This window comes from Dendrobium catenatum, unplaced genomic scaffold (genome assembly GCF_001605985.2).
Source record: "Dendrobium catenatum unplaced genomic scaffold, ASM160598v2 fragScaff_scaffold_706, whole genome shotgun sequence".
NCBI lineage: Eukaryota > Viridiplantae > Streptophyta > Magnoliopsida > Asparagales > Orchidaceae > Dendrobium > Dendrobium catenatum.
In genome coordinates this window covers 1,243,849-1,266,095 of record NW_021319168.1, presented here as the reverse complement: position 1 = coordinate 1,266,095, position 22,247 = coordinate 1,243,849, and the positions used below count along the sequence as shown (strand labels likewise).

Sequence of the window (22,247 nt, the reverse complement as noted above, 5' to 3'; positions counted from 1 at the left end):
GATGCGAAAAATCTTGTCGTTAAATGTATCCATCTGAACACCTAAAATTTTCACTACTATCCGACCATATATCATCAAGGAAAGTCATCCTACAAATAAGGCAATATATCAAACATCTTTTCCATAAAATTATAGGATGAATGAAGTTCAAAATTTAGAATTATATCAATCCAAAATAAGGAGAACAATCAGGCTCTGTAGTTAAGATAACGTAAGACACAAATATATTGTGCAAAATAGATGTAGGATACGAACTCCAACTTCAAAATTTCCATTTGGTAAAAGAGAACAGCGCAATGCATCATCAATGTCCTTGCACCCTGAGGAAAGCAATATAATAAAGAACTTGCATAAAAAAATGTATAGAGATAACAAGTTAAATTACCATGTTGGTCGACACTAAACACCCTCAAATGCCGCAAATCCTCTCGATGAGGGTTAGCCAATTCTTCATGTGATAATGACCATGGATAAGGTGGCAAGCAAGCAAGCGCTTGCAATGAAAATTTTGTTGAATTTATATCATTTTCAATCAAAATTACCTGTTTCATCCAAAATGGTATTACAACTTTGTGACAATTGTAATAAATTTTAAAAGCATGATCCAATGATCCATTGAGTGAAAGTAACATCTTTAGACATAACAAAAATGTTCAAAGATCACCAAAACATCGCAGTACATAAACTTCAAATTATTTTGAACTTACCTCATTTTCAACCTCTCTTTCACCAATCTCTCCAATAGTTTCAACATGATGCCCACATGGATACTTTGATGAGCAATCCCAAGAATCAACTTCAACAATGATTCTTTTATTTAAAAGTTTCTGAAGATGCCCACCCTGAATGCAGATCATGGGAATTCTACAATCTGTTGAGATAAAGAAAGCTTGGGGTGTGCCGCCATTTTCTATAGACAATGACGATGGTTTCAAGGACTCACAATAACTGCATGAAAGATAATTAAACCAAATATTAATGCATGAATAAAGAGCCAAAATCATGAATTATAGTAAAAGATAATATTAATATTTATTAAATAAAAAAGAAAAGTCCTACATCTACCAAAACAACAAAATATTTAACAATTCAATGGAAGATAAATTTGAATATATAGTCGAGTACTAGATTTTTTTTTCAACTTACCGGCTCCAATTTCTCTCTATAATACCAACGACACGGCCGAATGAGCGACTTGAAACAGCAGCTGTTGATCCAGCACAAGCTTTTGCATTCCTTGGAGCTTCATCAACATTACCTGGAACAATATGAACGTCATCTTCATCATCTTCATCTAAAAACTAATATTAAGCATAAATAAACGCACCATTAACATTCTCAACAATGAAGGACTTCTCCTCCGTCTGCTGGCAATGAGGCCAATACTTCCACAGCAACAATATCTCCATTGAAAGCTCTATTCCTTGATGGTAAAATCCATGGAGAAGGCCATAAGTAATATCTGAAGAAGAAGTAATGTCCATGGAGAAGGCCATAAGTAATATCTGGGTAGATGAGTTCCCGCTTTGATAGCCTTAGATTATTGAATTCTCCCTTTAAAATGGCTAGAGATGTTGGGATGGCAACCAAGTCCGGAAAATTGGGCTGCTAAAGAGATCTTACATATGACTCAACTAAAAAGAGAAATATTTTATTAAAAAATTAAAATGAATTTCATAATTAATACTAATAAATACTAAATGTTGACATCAACTCTAATTTTCTTTGTCAATACTGATATTAAATTGGACTTCTTCATTTTTGGTCTCCTCCCTCTGGAGTAGAACAATTGAATAAGTCAAAAATATTATTTTGAAGATAATTTTAATGCATCAATAGTCTTAAAAATTCAATCATAGAATTCATCCTCCAGAGTTCGTGTTTACTACATTATATCAATGTCTTTCCCAATCACAGCGAAGGGCCTCATTTATAACATTTATCATATACTAATTATAGAATCATTTTAACTATGTTATGCCCTATAATTTTTTTTTTCCTATTATTGATTTTTTTCATAGAAACTACAGTCGTCTTATAACCTTATTTTATGTGTATGTATTGTATGTATTGAATCTTCATATAAAGCTAAAATAACTCTCTCTCTCTCTCTCTCTCTCTCTCTCTCACACACACACACACACACACACACACATACACACACATGCACACATTATGAATTTTCTATCATTAAAGCAACTTAAAAATATGAATCAATCTACTTAGAACCTTACTTTTAGGAGTCTTTACCGCGATTGATATAAGCCATTGCATTGTATTTCGAAGTGTAATATATATTTGATCGATCTAACATGAAGATTCTATCATTAAAGCAACTTAAAGAAATTGAGTTACTCAACTCACTATTATAAATTTTAGAAATATCAAGATATTTTCTTTATCTATTAGAGGTAGCAAGAGATGTGCTATTTTCAAGTATGTTTTTTTATAAATAATATTACATTTTACATTTATATTTAAAAATATCTCATGGGGTGGAATGAATACAGGCTTTTCACTTTAAACATGTGGAAGGCATGCTTATATAGATGTTATTGATTTTAGGTCAGGGAAGGGGTCAGTATTGAATAGAGAAAGGCTGATCGAGATTTAGATTTTTCTTCTATTTATATATTTTAATTTATTCTTTTATAATTAAGAGTAGAAAGAAAATTTGATTGATGTATTTATAGAACTCCTGATTATTGTACATGAATTCTAATAGATGATCAAAGTTATATATTTTGATGTATACAATTATTAGTTACTTCTACTAGAATGAATTATATTGATAGATTATTAGTAGCTTTGATATTTTAATTAGAGGTTAAAATAGAAAATTCTTCTAAATTTGATCATGTGGATATACACTATTTATTTATATCAATAATATATTAACATTTATTTCTTAAGGGAAAATTCTATAAAATGGTAGTGAGACCTGCAATGCTTTATGGTGTCGAATGTTGGCCATTAAAAGAGAAGCATAATACTAAGTTAAGTGTTGCATAGATGAGGATGTTTAGCTGGATGAGTGGCTTGACCCTTGGAGATAGAATACGAAATGAGCATATACGTGAAAAGGTTGGAGTAGCTCCAGTGGAAGATAAGATTAGAGAGAGTCTCCTTAGATGGTTTGGTAACATTAAATGGAGGCCTTCCGATGACCCTGTTAGAAAAATTGAGGTATTTGATTTGACTTATGTTAAGAAAGGTAGGGGTAGACCTAAAAAAACTTGGTTAGAAAATATTAGAAATGATATTTCTTTATTAAATTTAAATGAGAATTTTACTTTTAACCAATCACAATGGCAAAAAAGGATTCATGTAGCCGACCCCACATAGTGAGACAAGGGTTTGATGAGGTTGTTGTTGTATTTAATAATCTCAAAAGGCTTAAGCCTCAAAAGACACGTGGTTTTTATTTATTTAAAAATCTCAAGAGGCATTAGTTTTAAAAGTACATGATCTATGTTCATCTAAATATATAAAAAATATAAACTAATTTAAGAGCCCAAAGAGCATATGGTATAGGCCAAAGTCCTTATCAACTAAGATATCAATATTACTATAGTCTTGTTGGGGGCAATATTTTTTTTTTATTTTTTTTTGTTAGCTCAAATATTCGACTATGATATGTTAGATTTATAGTTCTCACATATCTAAATTATTTTGATATGAAGGTCGAAAAAAGTTCATTACTTCCTATAACATAAATATTTCATAAGAATTAATAAAAATAATATATATATATATATCGTAATCCCCTTTCTGACAATTCAGCGTAAAAGAAACGCGGCGAGCCTTTTCGCGGGAAAAAATTGGTAATAAAATATAATTAATTATTTAAAGACTCTTTGTATTTCAGTATTTAAATTATAAATATATTTTATATACAAATAAAATAGTGCATTTAAAATTTTTAATTTTATTAGTTTATTATAAAATAAATCCACAAATTCTAATTTATATTTAATTGATAGAAAATAAGTTCCTAAAATCATTAAGCAAAGACAACAATGTTTCGTACGACATGAATTGTGCGAGATCACAAAAATGAGCGAGATGGGGGAGATGCAATGGTGTGATTGGTAGGCAGCATGTAAGATCATAATCTATATGTGTGAAAGTAAACTACGCAACAAAAGAATAAGAAAAAAAATAAAACAAAAAATAAAAGACACCAAAATTTAAAGTGAACCAACTTGATATCGAAAAAAAAAACATCGAGTCACAGTACAAATCTTTATTCTCTCTCATTCTATTCTTGCTTCCCTTCTCTCTTAACACAATTTTAACTCACAAAAAAAAACTTTATGCAATGGATACTACCATTGAAAAAATGATAAAAAAAACGGTCTAGCCGGCCTTGAGGCATTGCGGTTTGGAGCACTACGACGCTTAACACTGTACCTCCAACCCAACAGACTGCATTGTAGGACTGATTGATAGCGTTGTGGCGCTCTACTCTCAATCTTTTATCCTAACTAACTTCACAACACCAAGGCGCTAGGGTACACGATGTCGGGCGCTTGGAACCTCCCCCCAATGAGCATGAAAAATTGACTTGAGATCCAATGCAACAATATAGCCCAATTGATTGACACAATCAGATTCCACATACTCTAACATATGACGACAATACACATAAGTACAGAGGCGACAAGATTATGGTTGTAGCATAGTCAATCAGCCAATGCCGAGATCGTCATAATACAAGAGAGTTCATAACAATAGTAGGTTTGTAATGATTGAGTTTTACTTAGTTTTAGGATTGTACATTGTGAATTAATTTTATCTAATTTGGATAAATTTAAATTAAAAAATATATATTTTTTAATAATTACATTCTAAAATCTTCAATAAAATACAATGCGTTTATTTTCCATTTATTTAATATCTAAAAATTTAAAATCCAACTATTTCAAAAGCCCTGTTTTTAACTTTTTTTCAATGAAGTAATCAAATATTTTAAATTCACAAAATAAATTTTATAATAATTAAATTTAAATCATTAGTATTATAAAATAAAAGTTTTCTCGAGAGCATGGGCTTGTTTCGTAATTACCATTCTACCCCTGTTTTTCACTTTATTTTCCTTAAGTGAGCTCAACACTCCTCTCGTCTCCATCACGAGTCTCACTCTCTGAAACCCTTGCGATCGATTTCTTCTTTTGGAGATGAGCTTCTCGAGACGATTCGATCTGTTCGAGTCCCACACCCGCGGTACGAAGCCCTCTTTTCTCTTCCCCTCTCCGCTGGAGATGGTGGAAGTGGAGTGGGATGAGCAGGTAGGCTTTGCCCTCGACGTGCTGAGCCCGAGCCTCAGTTCTAAGTCCAGCTTCTTCGACCTATCGCCCGTCCATTCGTGCTTCTTCGACACGTGGGCCTCGGATCTGGCCTCGATATCGTTTCATCCTTTTGCCGCCGCTGTTCGCCGTGCGGAGACTGAGATCCAGCTGCAGAGCCTGAGCAACCGCATCGCCGCACTGGAGGTGGGGTTTGATCGTGCGATTGGGGCGAAGACCGAAGCGAGGGACCGGAAGTTTAAGTGGACGGCGGAGATAAAGGGGCAGAAGGAGGGGGAGTTGGATCGAAAGTATAGGTTAGTGGCGGAAGCAAAAACAGGCGGGGAGAGGAGCGTGAAGTGGACGACGGATGTGAAAGGGAAGGGTAGCTACACGTTTGAGGCGTCAACAGCGCCTGCCGCTGCTGCTAGGTCAAAGAAAGAGAATGAGAAGGACAAGAAGGGGGAGAAGATAAAGAAGAAGGGGACAGAGTCGTCTGCAAGACTGGTGGTGATCGACGAGGAGCCGAACCCTGGAGAGATCGTTATCAGGAAGGTTTGTGATCTCGAATGCTTTCTTAGAAGTTTGAACTGTCCGTTTGGATATTTTGACGGTATTACTTTAGAGATTTTGACGGATGGGTTGTTCATCTGGAATATTCTAGATGGATGCCTGAAATTAGGCACCTTTTTGTTCCGGAGTTAATGTGGCTTGGATTTGTTTAGGTTGTTGAGTTTATCTTCTTTTTATTTTTATTTTTTTGGAATTTTTGGTGTCTTTTATTGAAAAATATTTTTTGTCAGCTATTTCTCTCAGAATTTTTTATCCAAAAAAAAAAAAACTTATATAAATATTAAGTAGGTTAAGCGAGGAGTCATGGGTTTGTGGGGACATGGGATATTGCTCATTGCATTGATATGAGCAAGATAATTATATTTTTAATATAAAAACATTTAAATTATAAGATTTAAATAGTGAATTTTATAAAAAATGATTTAAAATAAATAATTTAACTATTAATCCATAAGAAAATAGGCATTGCTGTGATTATCATCAGTTTGTTGGTCTTTTTTTCCATGAGATATCATTAATTGTTTGTCAAATTTTGGTTTTATTAACTGTAACATTTATGGATTCATCAATATATTAATGATAGTTTACCTCAACATTGATTAATATAAGTTTTTGATGGATGATCATTAATGCGTTGAAGGGTTTGAGAACTTTTTTTTTAGTTTTGCAGTAGAAATATCCAACCTGATCAATCAATTCATGTACTTCTTATCAATTTTATGTTCATTAAATCAATCAGCCATCATTCTTTTCAGCTCAGCCTTTGCTTTAAGTTAATTCAACATTAAATTCCTCAACCACTAATCTTATGAGCTTTAGGCTTCGTTTTTCTTACTGCTTCTTAAAGCAGGTTTCTAGTATAAAAGTTTTAATTTTTGTAGTTAAAGCTGATTTAAGAAAAAAAAAATCGTCTCAAATGAAGCCTTAATATGGGTTTAAAGTTAGGAGCACTTGCTTATAAATACCCACACTTGTGACCCTTCTTTCAGACAAATCTAGAGATCTACATGAGGCTAAAGACATTGCTTCCCTTGCTGTTTAGTGTAGTGCAAAAATATTTTTTTAGCAGAATATCAGGACAGTAAAAATCGTGCTTCTTTATTTGTGAAACTTGTAGAAAATTATCTGTCCTATAGTAATGACAAACCATAGAAATTATAATGCTGGCATAGACGCATCTAACAGCTTGAAAGTTGTTGGTTGTTGCTTCAGAAACGGTGACTTGAACACCCATTTTGGTGAGAGTACATAACAAATGTATCTTTTGAACTAGCACTAATGGAAACATCAAGTTTTCTCCCCAAAACATCAATGACTGTCAATTTTATATTGTAAATGAAAGATTAGTAAACATAAATGGCTGATTTCCAACATAATCAATTATACTGTTGTTGCGTCCAGGAGTATTCGCGGCGGCAGAGAAATATAAAGTTTATCGTCTTAGCATTGTACGAAAATCCGGCACACAATCAAATAAGAGAGAGGGTCTAACATTTATGAGACACCAAGATTTTTACGTGGAAAACCCCTAAAAAGGGGGAAAAACCACGAGGCCTAGCCCTGTTTGAATGAATCCACTAGTATTGTAGTTGATTACAAATGATGTCCTTCCTTGAGGGAAGGCCCTAGCTTGATGTACATCTTATGGACATGATGTTAATACAAAGAGTCATTGTTGACATGTTCGTTTGGTTGGAAGGACCGTAGTCGACGCGGCGACGAAGGTTGGAAGGCTTGTAGTTGGTGGGCGACGTAAGTCAGGAGGACCGTAGTCGACTGGCGACGGAGGTCGGAAGGATTGTAGTCGGCGGACGACGTAAGTCAGGAGGATCGTAGTCGACGGGCGACGGATGTCGGAAAGACTGTAGTCGGCGGGCGACGTAAGTCAGGAGGACTGTAGTCGGCTGGCGACGGAGGTCAGAAGAACTGTTGTCTGACGACGAAGATTAGAAGGACGACGTCAGGTAGAAGTCCAATAAAGGAAAGAAATCCATCTTCGCATAGACGTCCAGCGAAGTCCGATAGCCGGTAAAAGTCCGGCGTCGGTTAGAAACTTGGCGAAGAGTGAAGGTCCGACGTCGGGTAGAAGTCCGACGTCTGTTGGTGGCAGAGGAGAACTCCGGCTTCACTTGGGCGGAGTTTCAGCGTCAGGAGGGAATTCTGTTGTTAATTGGGAAGAATTTCAGCATCACGTGGAAGTTGGGTAGAATTCCGGCTTTCTCCTGAATATCACGCAGAATCCCAGCGTGTTCGGGCGGCAGGACGAACTCCGGCGGTGGTCGAGGAGCTGATTCTCCTCCTTCTCTTCTTCTTCTCTCTCTTAGCTTGACTCCTCTTGTGAAGAATGAGGGCTCTATTTATAGTTTTTCTGGAGTGGCATGGCTTGTAAATAGATGTGAGATCAGGGGCAAACAGGGAGTGGTTGAATGGACGGCTGATATTGAATCCTTTGATCATACACCGTTTATATATATAGGCTCCTACCTTACAAGTCATATTTCTTTCAGGCGATGTAGTGGGCTAAGGGACCACAACATATTTTTGGCATTTGCTATATCATTTGACTTGCACAGTTGCACTGGTGTCTTGAGTCTGGCTATCTTACACTCCCGACGCTTGTTACACTAGTGCCTTATGTTGCTCTTGTATTATTTTGGATGACTTTAAGGTTTATACGGGTGACTCCCTATCACCCATTGGCAGTTTTGAATGCCATTTCTGGGTTAATCACAACATCCATATTATGCACAACAATTGAGTTAGCAATCAATGCCCATACTAATGCTTTTTTTTTTTGACAACTTTCTTATTGCTTAATAAAATGGTTTTTTAGTTCAAAAATAGAAATTTTTGTACTAGAAATTTTTATACTATGAAGCTGCTTTAGAAAATAGTAAGAAAGTCGTCCCAAATGAAGCGTAAGTCACATAATTTTAGTGGTTGAGAAATTGAATGTTGAATTGATTTAAAAGCAAATGTCTGGTAAATAATAATAGCTGATTGGTTTAATGAACATAAAGCTTATGAGATGTAAAATAATTAATTGACTAGTTTAGACATTTTTCTTTAAAAAAAAAATAAGAATTTCTCAAAACGTTCAACACATTAATGATTATAAACTACACATTGATATTTGTTGGGATTTTCTTCGAGGAATCTGTTTCTTGAATGCTTCTACTTAGGGAGAGAGATAAGCAGGAAAGAGAGGGGAATAGAAATTGGAGGAAAAACATAACTTGATCTTATTCCTTTTTCCCACCTTTTACTGGAAACCCAATCCTCTACTTAGAACATTATCAAGCAGGTAAGATAAATCAAAGAAAATAATAGTTAAAATTGAACCAAATACTAATGATCTCCACCTTGGTCCAATTTTACAATGTTTTAACAGAAAAAATGGTAATCCTCACAGTAGTTTTGGATATATAATACATTCATCTCATGAATGGTATTCATCTGAATTTGATGTCACTACTTGAGAAAACACCTGGTGTCCACATGCCCACAAAGATCAGCACAAGAAATGCTTTCCCCATCGGTTGCCGCTTCTCCTCCACCTACTATTCACAAAGAACAACCAAGAAAGGTCTCCACCGAATGGCTTGCTTCTCCTCCATCTGTTGTTGTTCATTTGTTCAACCACAAGCAAGAATCAATCAAGAAGAATCGTCTAAACCTTCTTGCCTCCTCCTAGGTCATGCGATGCTTCTCTTCTCAGTAGCTCTCATCGGACTCGCTCTACCTGATCATCCCCTAATCAACTCAAGCCCGCAACCACACCTCCAGCATACGTGAGCCATGCAGTCGGCCAGTTCGATCCGCTTCCGATAGCTACCCTCCCGCGGCCTCGTGACCGGATCGTGCTTGATTGTGCGTCCGCCGTCCAATTGTGACTTTGAAGCCTGTCTTCTATTCTCGCACGCGAATCCAATCCAGCGGTCTTGCCCAAGCCCAGCAATTGCCTCCGCGCCCTTGTCCTGATTTTAGACCCTCTCTCGCACGACGCCTCCGCCTCCGACTTGATGTCCGACCTGTAGTGTCAACCTCTGATGCGACCTGAGCTCCGTTGTCTCTGCCTTGCCCAATCAGGCAACCCAACCTGCTATAGCCCAATCTCCATTTTAGCTGTTAAGAAATTAATAAAAAGTTTTAAATCTCATTTACCAAGATTTTTTTAAAGTTAAAAAGCAATTCATTTCCTTATTTCATAATTAAATATTTATCATCTCATTCTCCTACCCTTAATAACTTTTTGTTTAAATAGAAAACCATCTCTAGCATACTTGCAAGAGGGCTTTAACCCAGCCACATTTTTAAGTTCGAATATTGTTGTGTTAAATAAGCTGCTGAACTTACAATTAGAATCGGTATCCATAACTCACCAAATATTTAATAAATGCTGTTGCTTGCGCAGAAAAAACGCACATGTTTGTTTAATATATAATGAGCTGGGATTGGAGTCCTGTGCTTTCAACATTCTATTATATTGCTTGTGCAGAAAAAACGGTACTTTAGTTCTAAAGTATTCAATCATAACAAACTAGACATTGAAGCTCATGAAATCATACGAATTTGGTTTACAGAGTTCAATGGCTACTATAGTAATCTGCATTTTAAAATTCAGAGTTTCAAGGAATTCATAAACCAAGAATAAGTTGGTGGTAGTATAACAAGCTATTAGATTACCGCTGTAATATCATCTTCAGCATCGTCATCTTCATTAGCCTAATTGCAGTTATTTGGGGCCTGTTTTATGCATTTTCATTTTCCCTTCATTCGTCTAGTGAGTTATATGAGATAGTAAATCTATTTTTTATAAGTTATTTTAAACAACTTCCACTTTTTAAAATTTTGATCTACCCCTTCTCAATCTTCAGACAGTATTTTTTTCCTCTCTTGTAAGTTTTGACGGTTGTACAATGTATATGCTTAAACATCTTAAATCTATTTTTAGTTATCTTATTTTTTTCGTTAATTTGGAGCTCTTGATTTATATGATTGAATAGTTTAGAACTAAATTGTTGTTTTCCTTTTTTGTGAAGGCCTTTGCCAAGAAAGCTCTTGTTAGTCACAAGGGTAAGAGGAAGGAATTGTCACCTCAAGATGCTGCAGTGTTAATTCAGGTGAACTTTAGAGCTTATCTGGTCAGGCGTTCTCAGGTTATTCGTGGTCTTCGAGAATTGGCTGTTGCCAAAGCAAAGCTGAAGGAGATCAGATCCCTATTCAATAATTTTTCTTATCGACGGCGCATAGCGAGGGACACAGAGGAACAACAGAGATTTACTGAAAAAATCATTGTCCTCCTCCTAACGGTTGAAGCCATTCAGGTATATATCTATTCTAGTCTTCTATTTGCAAATCATTGTTTTCTTTCTCTATGGTAATTAGCAACTCATTTCCATTAATGTGGTACTTTTCTGAGTGAAACCGTAGATGAATACTGTTCATGTGAACTGCATGAAATATATAAATCCATTGATATGTTATTTTATTCCAGTTTACTACAAATTTGGTTCCTGGTTCTTAATCAAATCCAGCTTCTTTGAATCGCCTAGAACTTGTCAATTTTAAAAGGTAAAATTATTCATCTTTGGTGAGATTTAGACTTTGTTTGGGACGGCTTTTTTATTGCTTTTTAAAATAGTTTTTTAGTTTAAAAATTAAAATTTTTATACTAAAAAATTATTTTGAGAAGCAGTAAGAAAACAGTTCCAAACAAAGCCTTTGTTAAATATCACATAACCGTTTTGGCAAAATATCAAATACCTTCTGCAGGTTATCTTTCCCATCTATTTGCCTTTAAAAAAGGATAGTCTTGTCATTAACTTAGAAAGAACATCTCATAACCTAAGATATACAAATAATTTAGAATTTAAAATTAATAAAATATAGCATATTTGCAACCTAAATTTATTTATTAATAATATAAATATAAATTAGTCACTATTTAATTTGTTTTCTTCAGTATTTTTATTATATCTTATTTTTTTTTCATATGGACAACTTTTTTTTTATGAAAATATATAAATGAAAAAATTAACTTTTTTTAGCTCATTTAATATATTTAGAATTGACTAAAATTATATAGTAATTATGTCACGACCCGGCCCGGTTAGCCCGATAATATCGGGGCGGGATCAGTCGGTCGTACGGAAGAGCATAATACATAACATACTTTCATTTAAAACTTAAGGTCAGAACATAAATATCTTCTCAAAATACATGAAAGAGCAACTAAACAACATCAAATTCAAGTGTTTCAAACTGTTCAATATATACAATTGCTATAACTTTTTAATCCATCAATATTACATAAACTCCACTTACTGTTCATTACATAGATACAAATTCAACTCACAAACATCACATAATTAAATTCAAAAACTCAAATTTAAAACATAAAATGAAGCCTTCCATCCCGAGGTCCCCTACGAGGATACGTGAACGGTCGTCGTGCAACCATCACTTCTCTCCTGAAAAATATTTTCAAAAGTAGGATGAGTCAACGCTCAGCATGTAATTCATATTTCAGTTAATTTCATAAGATGTTTATAGCAAAAAAAATTACAATTAGAACTAATTTATTTCATATCATTTTGCAAGTTATAATTTTTAAATTTTTAAATTTTTCTTGCATTTTTCTTTCTTTAACATTTGATTTCTTTCACCTTATTCATATGCAATGCAAAGTGTATGCTAAATGTATCATCCGTCCCGGAAGTACCCTTATTCGTACTGATCAGGTACGTAGTCAAATTTTTTTACCATTTCCTTTACTATTGGTTCATAAGAACCATCTTTTACCATAGCTCATATGAGCTTTCTTTACTAATGCTTGAAAAAGCTCATTTATCATTTTTGGCACTTCTAGATCAACATGCAACATAAAATTATTATTGCTTTTAAATTTTTGAATCATGCTCAATTTTCTTTCATTTTTATTTCATTTATTCTTATACTTTAATTGTTTTTCAATAATAAATGAAATGAAAGCATGAAATTGTAGGGTATTCTTTAAAACATGAATATCAAAACATTTGACAGTAATAAAATATTGACATTAAAATAAATACATGAAATTGCATTCAAAACATAAAATTTAAAACACTTATAAATTTAACTGGGGTTTGAACACCTACCTCAAATTAAGCACAATACGTCGCTTCGACAAAGTCTTTTCTCCTTAACGTTCACAACCTAAAATGGTTCCAAAAGAGACATGTCATTTAACCCTTCATTTTTCTTTAACGATTCCTTATGACACTTAATAGATATTTAATTAAATAAACATTAATTTTCAGATTTAATAAATACTAAAATTTTGGAAAATCATAAAACTCTAATTTCATCAAATTATCGCTCGAAACTTAATCCTAAATATATAATTATAATTATATTAAAATATTCGGATTAAATTAATTATAAAAATTAAGAAAATAAAATTATGCTAAAACTTAATATTTTTTTCTTTAAAAACATTTCCTAAATCCACAACAACAACAACAACAACATCAAGCCTTTATCCCACTACGTGGGGTCGGCAGAAACATTTCCTAAATCCTTAGGAATAATTTTTGTAAAAGCATCTTGAAGTAATTAAAATTTTCGTCAAAAATTCAAATTTATAAATCTCCAAAAATTCCTCCAATTTCTTCGTCTTTACCGTTAAAATGTCCTCTTAATTATTCCTTATTAATTCCATAAAGAAATTTTGAAAGAAAATTAAGTTTTAGAAAAACTCTAGAAAATTCTTTTACAAAATTCTAGAGACCGAGAAAGTTTCGCTGGAAAATAATCATACCGGAGTGTTTCTCTCGTCGTCCTCTTCGATTTGACCTAAAACTTTTGTCGGAAGATCGTCGCTGGAGCGGATCTCGTCGCCCACCCATCGCCTATGCCGTCCGTCCCTTCTCTTTTCCGTTCGGTTCACGCGTGAAATGGAGAGGGAAGGGCTTGGTTGCTATATTAGGGAGAATAGGATTTGCAAATGACCAATTTGCCCTTAAGTAATTCTGGCAATACTAAATGTTAGGAGCAAAATCGAGATTTAGAGACTTCTAAAATTTGTTATTCCAAATTTAGGCAAAATTAGATATATGTTCTATATATCAAAACGATCAGAATTTTGCAAGGGATTTTCAAAAATTATTTCCGTTAAATTCCGACAACTTTGAAATTTTCACTTAAATTTCGTCGCGGCGCTTTGAAAAACGTGCGACGACCTATTAACATCATTTTTGAGTTTTACAATATGTCTAAAATTTTATTAAAAAAGTGCTAAAAAGATCACCCTAGAACAAGCTTCTAATAACTAGCACAAAAGAAAACTCCAGTTGCTAGTTCAACAAGCCATTTTGCCTTCAAGTAAAATATGAAACAACTAATATTTTTTTAAAAATAAATCATAAAGAATATCTTAACAATAAAAAGTATACCAAAATAGATGAATTCATATGTAAGCTACTCAAATTAATATTAAAGAAAAAGAATTTAGGCCTAATTTATTAAGCATAATGTATTAGCTTCATTATCAGTAATTTGTAAATGAGTTATGTAACTCTTCATGTTTAGGGACAATCTTAATGTGCGATAGACCCGTTAGAATTCTGTTTAATACTGGAGCGTCACATTCCTTTATTTCAGAAGAGTTTGTTAAATCTACTAATTTGCTTCCTATATTTATGTTGAAGTCGCTGTTAGTTTTGATGCCTAATGGAAATCATTTGGAAGCTAATCAGAAATGTCAAGTGAATTTGAGGATTTGTGATAAGGACTTGGAAGCAGATCTGATTGTCTTACCTATATCTGAATTTTGATGCAATCTTAGGCATGGATTGGTTATCTTGTCATTTCGTGACTATAGATTGCAACAAAAAGGAGGTTATGTTCTGTATGTCAGGAGAGGAGAAGTTCAAATTTCAAGGGGATAGAGGAATAACTGCAATGATTGTGTCATCTTTGAAGGTCTTTCAGATGTTAAAGAAAGGGTATGAATGCTTCTTGGCCTATGTTAAGGAAGAGGAGGAAAGAGAGCTGAAGGACATCTCAATTGTTCAGGAAATTCAGAGGTGTTTTCTGATGATCTACCTGGTTTACCTCCAAGTAGAGAAATAGATTTCTCTATTGAGTTAGTGGCAGGAGCTGAACCTAGTACTAAGGCTCCTTACAGAATGGCAATTAAAGGCTCTTTACAGACTGGGGAAAGGAAGATAATTGGTGCTGATCTAGTTGATGATGCTACAGAAAAAATTAGATTGATCAGAGATAGATTGAGGGCAATGCAGGACAGACAGAAGAAATACTATGATGTCAAGCACCGACTAGTTGAGTTTGATGTAGGAGAGTGTTTCTTAAAGTTAGTCCAATGAAGGGAGTGAAGAGATTTGACAAAGTGGGAAAGCTGAGTCCATGATTTGTAGGATTATTTGAGATTTCAGAAAGGATTAAAAAGGTGGCTTATAGGTTGATTCTGTCAGCACACATGAGTAGAATACATAATGTGTTTCATATTTCCTCCTTAAAGAAATATATTTCAGATGAGGCTCAGAGGATTAGTACAGATGTGGTAGACATTTAACCTGACTTGACATTTGTTAACGAACCAGATAAGATTCTTGACTTTGAGGTTAAGCAGTTGAGGAGCAGAGCAATTTCTTTTGTTAAGGTGCTTTGGAAGCACAGTTCTGAGAATGATGCCACTTGGGAGAAATAGTCAGAAATGAGGGAGACCTACCCTCATTTATTTGGCTAAGGTATACTCTTATTGTTTAGTATTGTTTTCTTTAAATTTTGATAACGAAATTTTTATTAGGAGGGTAGAATTGTAAAACCCAAAAACGACGTTAATAAATCGTCGCACGTTTTTCAAAGCGCCGTGACGAAATTTAAGTGAAATTTTCAAAGTTGTTATAATTTAACGAAAATAATTTTAGAAAATCCATTGCAAAATTCTAATTGATTTGGTATATATAACATATACTTAATTTTGCCTAAATTTAGAATAACAAATTTTAGAAGTCTCTAAATCTCGGTTTTGCCCCTAACCTTTAATATTGTCGGAATTACTTAAGTACAAATTGGTCATTTGCAAATCCTATTTTCTCCCTAATTTAGCAACCGAGCCCTTCCCTCTCCATTTCACGCGTGAACCGAACGGAAAAGAGACGGGAAGAACGGTATAGGCGACGGGTGGACGACGGGATCCACTCCGGCAACGATCTTCTGACAAAAGTTTTAGGTCAAATCGAAGAGGACGACGAGAGAAACACATGTATGATTATTTTCCAGCAAAACTTTCTCGATCTCTAGATTTTTGGAAAAGAATTTTTTTAGGGTTTTTTCAAAACCTAATTTTCTTTTAAAATTTCTTTATGGATTAATAAGGAATGATTAAGAGAACATATTAACGGTAAAAACGAAGAAATTGAAGGAATTTTTGGAGATTTATAAATTTGGGTTTTTGACGAAAAATTTAATTAATTCAAGATGCTTTTACAAAAATTATTTCTAAGGGTTTAGGAAATATTTTTAAAGAAAAAAATATTAAGTTTTAGCGGAATTTTTATTTTCTTAATTTTCATAATTAATTTAATCTAAAATTTTTAATATAATTATATGTTTAGGATTAAATTTAGAGCGATTATTTGATGAAATTGGAGTTTTATGATTTTTCAAAATTTTAGTATTTATTAAATCCGAAAATTAATGTTTATTTAATTAAATATCTATTAAGTGTCGTAGGGAATCGTTAAGGAAAAATGAATAGTTAAATGACATGTCTCTTTTGGAATCATTTTAGGTTGTGAACGTTAAGTAGAAAAGAGTTTGTCGAAGCGACGTATTGTGCTTAATTTGTGGTAGGTATTCAGACCTCAGTTAAATTTATAAGTGCTTTAAATTTTATGCTTTGAATGCAATTTCATGTATTTATTTTTATGTCAAATATTTTATTACTGTCAAATGTTTTGATATTCATGCTTTAAAGAATATCCTACAGTTTCATGCTTTCATTTCATGCATTATTAAAAAGCAATTAAGATATAAGAATAAATGAAATAAATATGAAATAAAATTGAGCATGATTTAAAAGCAATAACAATTTCATGTTGTATGTTGATCCGGAAGTGTCAAAAATGATAAAGGAGCTTTTTCGAGCATTGGTAAAGGAGGCTCATATGAGCCATTGTAAAGGATGGTTCTTATGAACCAATGGTAAAGGAAATGACCAAAAAATTTGACTGCGTACCTGATCTGTACAAATATGGGTACTTCCAGGAAGGGTGATATATTTAGCATATACTTTGCATAGCATATGAATAAGGTGAAAGAAATCAAATATTAAAAAAAAGAAAATACAAGAAAAATTGAAAAGTTTAAAGATTATGACTTGTAAAATGATATGAAATAAACTAGTTCTAATTGTAAAAGTTTTTGTTATAAGCATCTTATGAAATTAGCTAAGATATGAATTACCTGCTGAGTGTTGGCTCATCCTACTTTTGGAAATATTTTTCAGGAGAGAAGTGATGGCTGCACGACGATCGTTCACGTATCGTCATAGGGGATCTCAGGATGGAAGGTTCCATTTTATGTTTTAAGTTTGAGTCTTTGAATTTAATTCTGTGATGTTTGTGAGTTGAGTTTGTATCTGTGTAATGAACAATAAGTGGAGTTTATGTAATGTTGATGGATTAAAAAGTTTTAGCAATTGTATGTATTGAACAGTTTGAAACATTTGAGTTTGATGTTGTTTAGTGGCTCTTTCATGTATTTTGAGATGATATTTATGTTCTGACCTTAAGTTTTAAATGAAAGTATGTTATGTATTATGCTCTTCCGTACGACCGACTGATCCCGCCTTGATATTATCGGGCTAGTCGGGCCGAGTCTTGACACATATATTAAGTGTGTTCGGGGCTATGAATACTTCACCTATGGCTAAGGTTAAATCCAATGGAGAGATAAATTTGAGAGCTTTCATTGTAATATCATTGTGGGTCATTCAAGAAGTATATACCAACTGTATCAAAGAAATCTTCATCTCTTGAGGATTTAGTTCTTTAGTAAATTAATTCCTTTTTCAATCTCTAATTATAGTTAGTTTGATTTTCAGTTGAATATTTTTCTCTTGCTTTATTTAGCGATTGAATTATAATTTTAGGCGACAACCCTTAGGTCTCCTCTAAAGCTTAAAAGAATGTTGATTTGATAGTGGGCTGACTAAGCCTATTATTCAAAAGTAAAGTTTGAGGTGTAAGGTTCTCTGTTCTTAAGGAGTTGGCCTTTTGGTGACAAAATCAAGATAGTGGGAATCCTAGTTTGCTTGTATTTATTTAAAAGTAAAGTTTGAGTTATAAGTTTCTCCATTCTTAAGGAGTTGGTCATGTGGTGACAAAATCGAGATAGTGGGAATCCTAGTTTTGTGGAGTGGACTGAGATTAGATATAGACTTTAGGGTTGGCTAAATGATGTAGAAATTTTTGTGTCTTTCAATCTATTACTAGATTTTCTTTACTTAAACTTTATTTATTTATTTATTTTGTCATTTATTTGTAGTAAATTTCTAAGCAATGAATGATATATTTGTTTTGTGCTTTAGTGTGGAGTAAATCAATTTATATTGAAGTTAAAGTTATGACATAATCTTTAATCAATTAATGCTCACACTCACAACAAATTACTTAGCATAACAATAGTTAATATTTGGTGAATTTTTGTAAAATGAAATTAATTGAATAATTAGTGTGTGATCTCTTATGATTCGGTATAAAATCTTAAAAATATGGGTTAAAATATATACACTCATTGTGTTAATTTATTCATATTAGAAAGATCATATCTCACATTTGTAAACATTGTTTGTGTATTTGATTCAATTATTTATTTGTCATGTTGTTTGTTGACTGAAAAAAAAGAGAAAAAAATGATCGAACAGATGCATCTCTTACGATGCCTCTTCCAGTCCGATCCCACACACACAGTTATGCTCAAACAACGCATCGCTTTGCATTGCAACTCCCATTTCACGATTATAATGATAAAAGGAAGAAAAAATAGAACAAAGGGGAACTCACACTTTCAATTTCTCAAAATCCTGTCTATTCCCTACCTCCTTCAATCCATCCCCACACAAAGCCTCTGAGTTCGAAGGCCCTCAGTCGTGCTGAGTTCGCCTCCGTCGAACACCCGCCTCCTCACATATGACGCCCTCTCGTTCGTCTAGACGCAGAAGCCCACGATTGAGCCCCTTTCTCTCTGCCCAACCCAAGGCCACCACCCACGCGCTCAAGCTTTCGTTCGCCTTCAGCCCACGGCCGTGCATGCGAGATTCAATGTTTGAATCTATTGCATGCACTGTTCTGCCTATTCAAGCCACACGAACAACAACCTCTCTTTAACTCTTGTGAGCAATGTGCCATAAGTTAGGGAGTCATTATGATGATTGAAATCATCATAACGGCTTGATGAATGAGGAGGTTGCCAGCGGTCAAAGGGGAAGAGGGATTTGGCGTCGGATTGAGGTGGGCTTGGATGATGGTTGGACTTGATGTGGTGGAGCTAGAGGATGAAATGGATGGGAGAGGTTAAGCAGTCGGTGGAGGTAGGCTTGGGAAGGAGCCGACGGGTGGAGAAGGGAGGCGGGTGGAGAAGGGAAGGAGGATGAGGGAAACTCAACTAAAATAGAACATAATAAATTACCACGAGCCGTGGAATCTTCCAACAACTGGTGGTTCTTGCACTTGCTCACCTCGAGCTCTCTCCCGTCCCTTTAGTAATCACATAAGAAGAAGAAGAAACACAAGAAATTTTCATTAAACATTCATCATCATTTTACAACACATAGGGCCACTATATATAGGCCTCTCAACATGAAAAGAAAAGTACAAACTTGCCCTCCGGGCTACAATGACAAGATACTCCCCATAAGGGTAAAAATGGAAAACAAAAAAACTAAATAAAACATCATGCATACAACAAGACTAGATAAAACATAAAGTGTCAAAAGTAAAGACGCTTAATTGATATTCTGCCTCTCATTCAATTGCCCAAAGGAAAAAAAATCTTTATTTTAAAAGTTGATTAAAATAGATTTATGATTGTAAATTAACGAACATTCAAAGGATTGAAGACCTCGCGACATTGATATCTGATTTGGCGAGATGATTTTTAATTTGAAGACCTCGCGTCGTCGACTTTACGTCCTACCAAGATGATTTTAATTTGAATGCCCCAAGCAGTCAATCTTAGATAATGATAGGATGATATAAAACTTGACGTCCGAGCCGTCGATCTCTGATATGGGCAGATGTTTTAAATTTGAAGATCCGAGCCGTCGATCTCTGATATGGGCAGATGTTTTAAATTTGAAGATCCGAGCCGTCGTATCTTGGATCTGGCCGGGAAGAACTTAATTAGAAGACCCTACGCCATTGACCTTAGGTCCAGGTAAGAAGAAATTACGGCAAATGTCATCCCGATTTCCCCCGGTGGGGAGGGGATGCTGTGAGGCTTCTGAAATTTTTTGGGAAATTTTGGGAGGAAGAATATTTTTCACTAATTGACATATATAACACACTCAATACTGTTTTGTAACTCTCAAAACAAAAATTTCAAGTCACAAAACAAATGCTCTCAACTCTCAGCACAAACAACACAACTCTCAAGACTCTCCTATGTACACACTATACAGTGACTCATACATCTGTGAACTTATTGAACTGTTACAAATATCGCGTACTTGCAAACAAACAAACAAAAGTTAGTACACCACATAAAAATCAATGCTGAAAAAAAAAGTAAATCTAATGGAATGAGTTCACTGATGCATGACTCGTTGAACTACAGCTGCAAAGCTAGATTGTTGCTTTACTAGCTTTTTCACTACTTTGCTTGCAGTAGCTAGATTTACTTCTTTTTTTTTTAGCAATGATTTTTATTTGTGGTGTACTAACTTTTATTTGTTTATTTGCAAGTATGCGGTACTTGTATTAGTTCAATGAGTTCACAGATGAAGGAGTCGTTGTAGAGTGTGTACATGAAGAGTTTTGAGAGTTGTGTTCTTTATGTTGAGAGTTGAGAGCTTTTGTTTTGGGACTTTGGGATTTTTCTTTTGAGAGCTGGAAAATAGTGTTGATTGTGTTCTATATGACAATTAGTTGAAAACATTCTTCCCCCTCCCTTTTATTTATTGCTTTTTTATTATTTTATAAATGCTCAAATTTTAAGTAATAGCTCTCAGATTTAAATTACTCTCTGATTTTAATTTTGCTCTCAAATTTTACACAACTCATGGATTTTAATTAAATCAATTTCATTAAACAGGCGACTTACCTTCAATAATAAGTTGCCAGTGCAACCCGTGTAATGGGCGACTTTGACTAGTTTAAATTTTCTTTTTCTTGTTGGTTATGTTGCTAATTAAATTTTAATTAGTATTTAGTTTAAAAATTAACCCTTAAGTAATCAAACTTGATTATAGGCTCGATCTCGAACTCAAAACTCGATAAGCTCAACTCGCGAGATTATGAGCATGTAGAGTTTGAGCCGGCTCGGCTCACACCCCTAAGTCCCACTATCTCCATAAACCATCTAAGATTAAAGTGTTGAATCCCTTTTTGGATGACACTATCAGATACACATAAAAATTCTGAGTGATCAATAGTCTTTTAAAATGATTTTTTTTTTATTTTTTCCTTTAAAGACAGATTTGTTCAACTATTTTATATTTAAATATTTTATAAAATTATTTAATAATTTTTAATAAGAAAACAGATACAAGAAAGTTGACAACAAATGTAAGTTATGATTTGTATACTTTTCATTGTTGTTACATATACAATATTCAAATGCAATTAATATTTTTTGTGATATATGATTATCATCCTTATTTTCCAGCATTATTAGGATTTTCTTGAATGCTTCCTTTGAACAATGAAATTTTGCAAAACCATATCAGGGACCTGATTACATGATGCGGGCTGCAAAGAAGTCCATTATTGATGAACTAGAGATAATGCTCGAGGTTGTGGACCCGCAGCCGGCGACCGGGAAGCTCGGTTCGCTTCGTCGGAGGAAGTTCGACCTGCCGGATGGCGTCTTAATTCCGAGGGAGATAGCAAGGAATGTGGCTCAGGTGGTGGATTTGATTGATGAGCATGGAGAAGATGGAGCCTCTGCTTGATTAACTATGCAGCTTAGGAATTTTCTGGAGTTGGATGTGTAAGGTGAGTTTTTAGTTAAGGCTTTTATGGTGGAATTCTAAGTTAGTCTAATTGATCAAAAAGACTATATTTTGTTTCCTTTTATTGTTTGAAACCTGTAGACTACTTTTTAATTTTGAACTGATCATTTCCTTTAAATGCTAGAAAATTTGTTTTGCATGTCTAA

The 22,247-nt window shown here is 34.1% G+C and overlaps 1 protein-coding gene and 1 pseudogene across 2 annotated transcripts; one reads left to right on the top strand and one right to left on the bottom strand.

Moving 5' to 3' along the window:
- Window positions 1-5,131, bottom strand: part of LOC110107651 — a 17,128-nt pseudogene extending 11,997 nt beyond the window's left edge.
- Window positions 5,023-22,247, top strand: LOC110107636 (BAG family molecular chaperone regulator 7). Of its 2 annotated transcripts, none has more exons than XM_020837941.2 (3): window positions 5,023-5,843; window positions 10,904-11,188; window positions 17,377-17,638. In XM_020837941.2, exons 1-3 carry the CDS (start codon window positions 5,181-5,183, stop codon window positions 17,419-17,421), a joined length of 993 nt encoding a protein of 330 aa, XP_020693600.1. In that variant the 5' UTR covers window positions 5,023-5,180; the 3' UTR covers window positions 17,422-17,638. The 2 variants fall into 2 exon arrangements, with proteins under 2 accessions (XP_020693600.1, XP_020693599.1); XM_020837940.2 differs by lacking the exon at window positions 17,377-17,638 and adding an exon at window positions 21,817-22,247 and having other exon boundaries at window positions 5,032-5,843.

What these genes read in the sequence shown, in the direction of transcription:
- LOC110107636 (XM_020837940.2), top strand. Translation starts at nt 5,181, where the DNA reads ATGAGCTTCTCGAGACGATTCGATCTGTTCGAGTCCCACACCCGCGGT. An exon ending in GAGAGATCGTTATCAGGAAG is followed by an intron (nt 5,844 to 10,903) that starts GTTTGTGATCTC and finishes TTTTTTGTGAAG; the next exon opens with GCCTTTGCCAAGAAAGCTCT. An exon ending in TAACGGTTGAAGCCATTCAG is followed by an intron (nt 11,189 to 21,816) that starts GTATATATCTAT and finishes AAACCATATCAG; the next exon opens with GGACCTGATTACATGATGCG.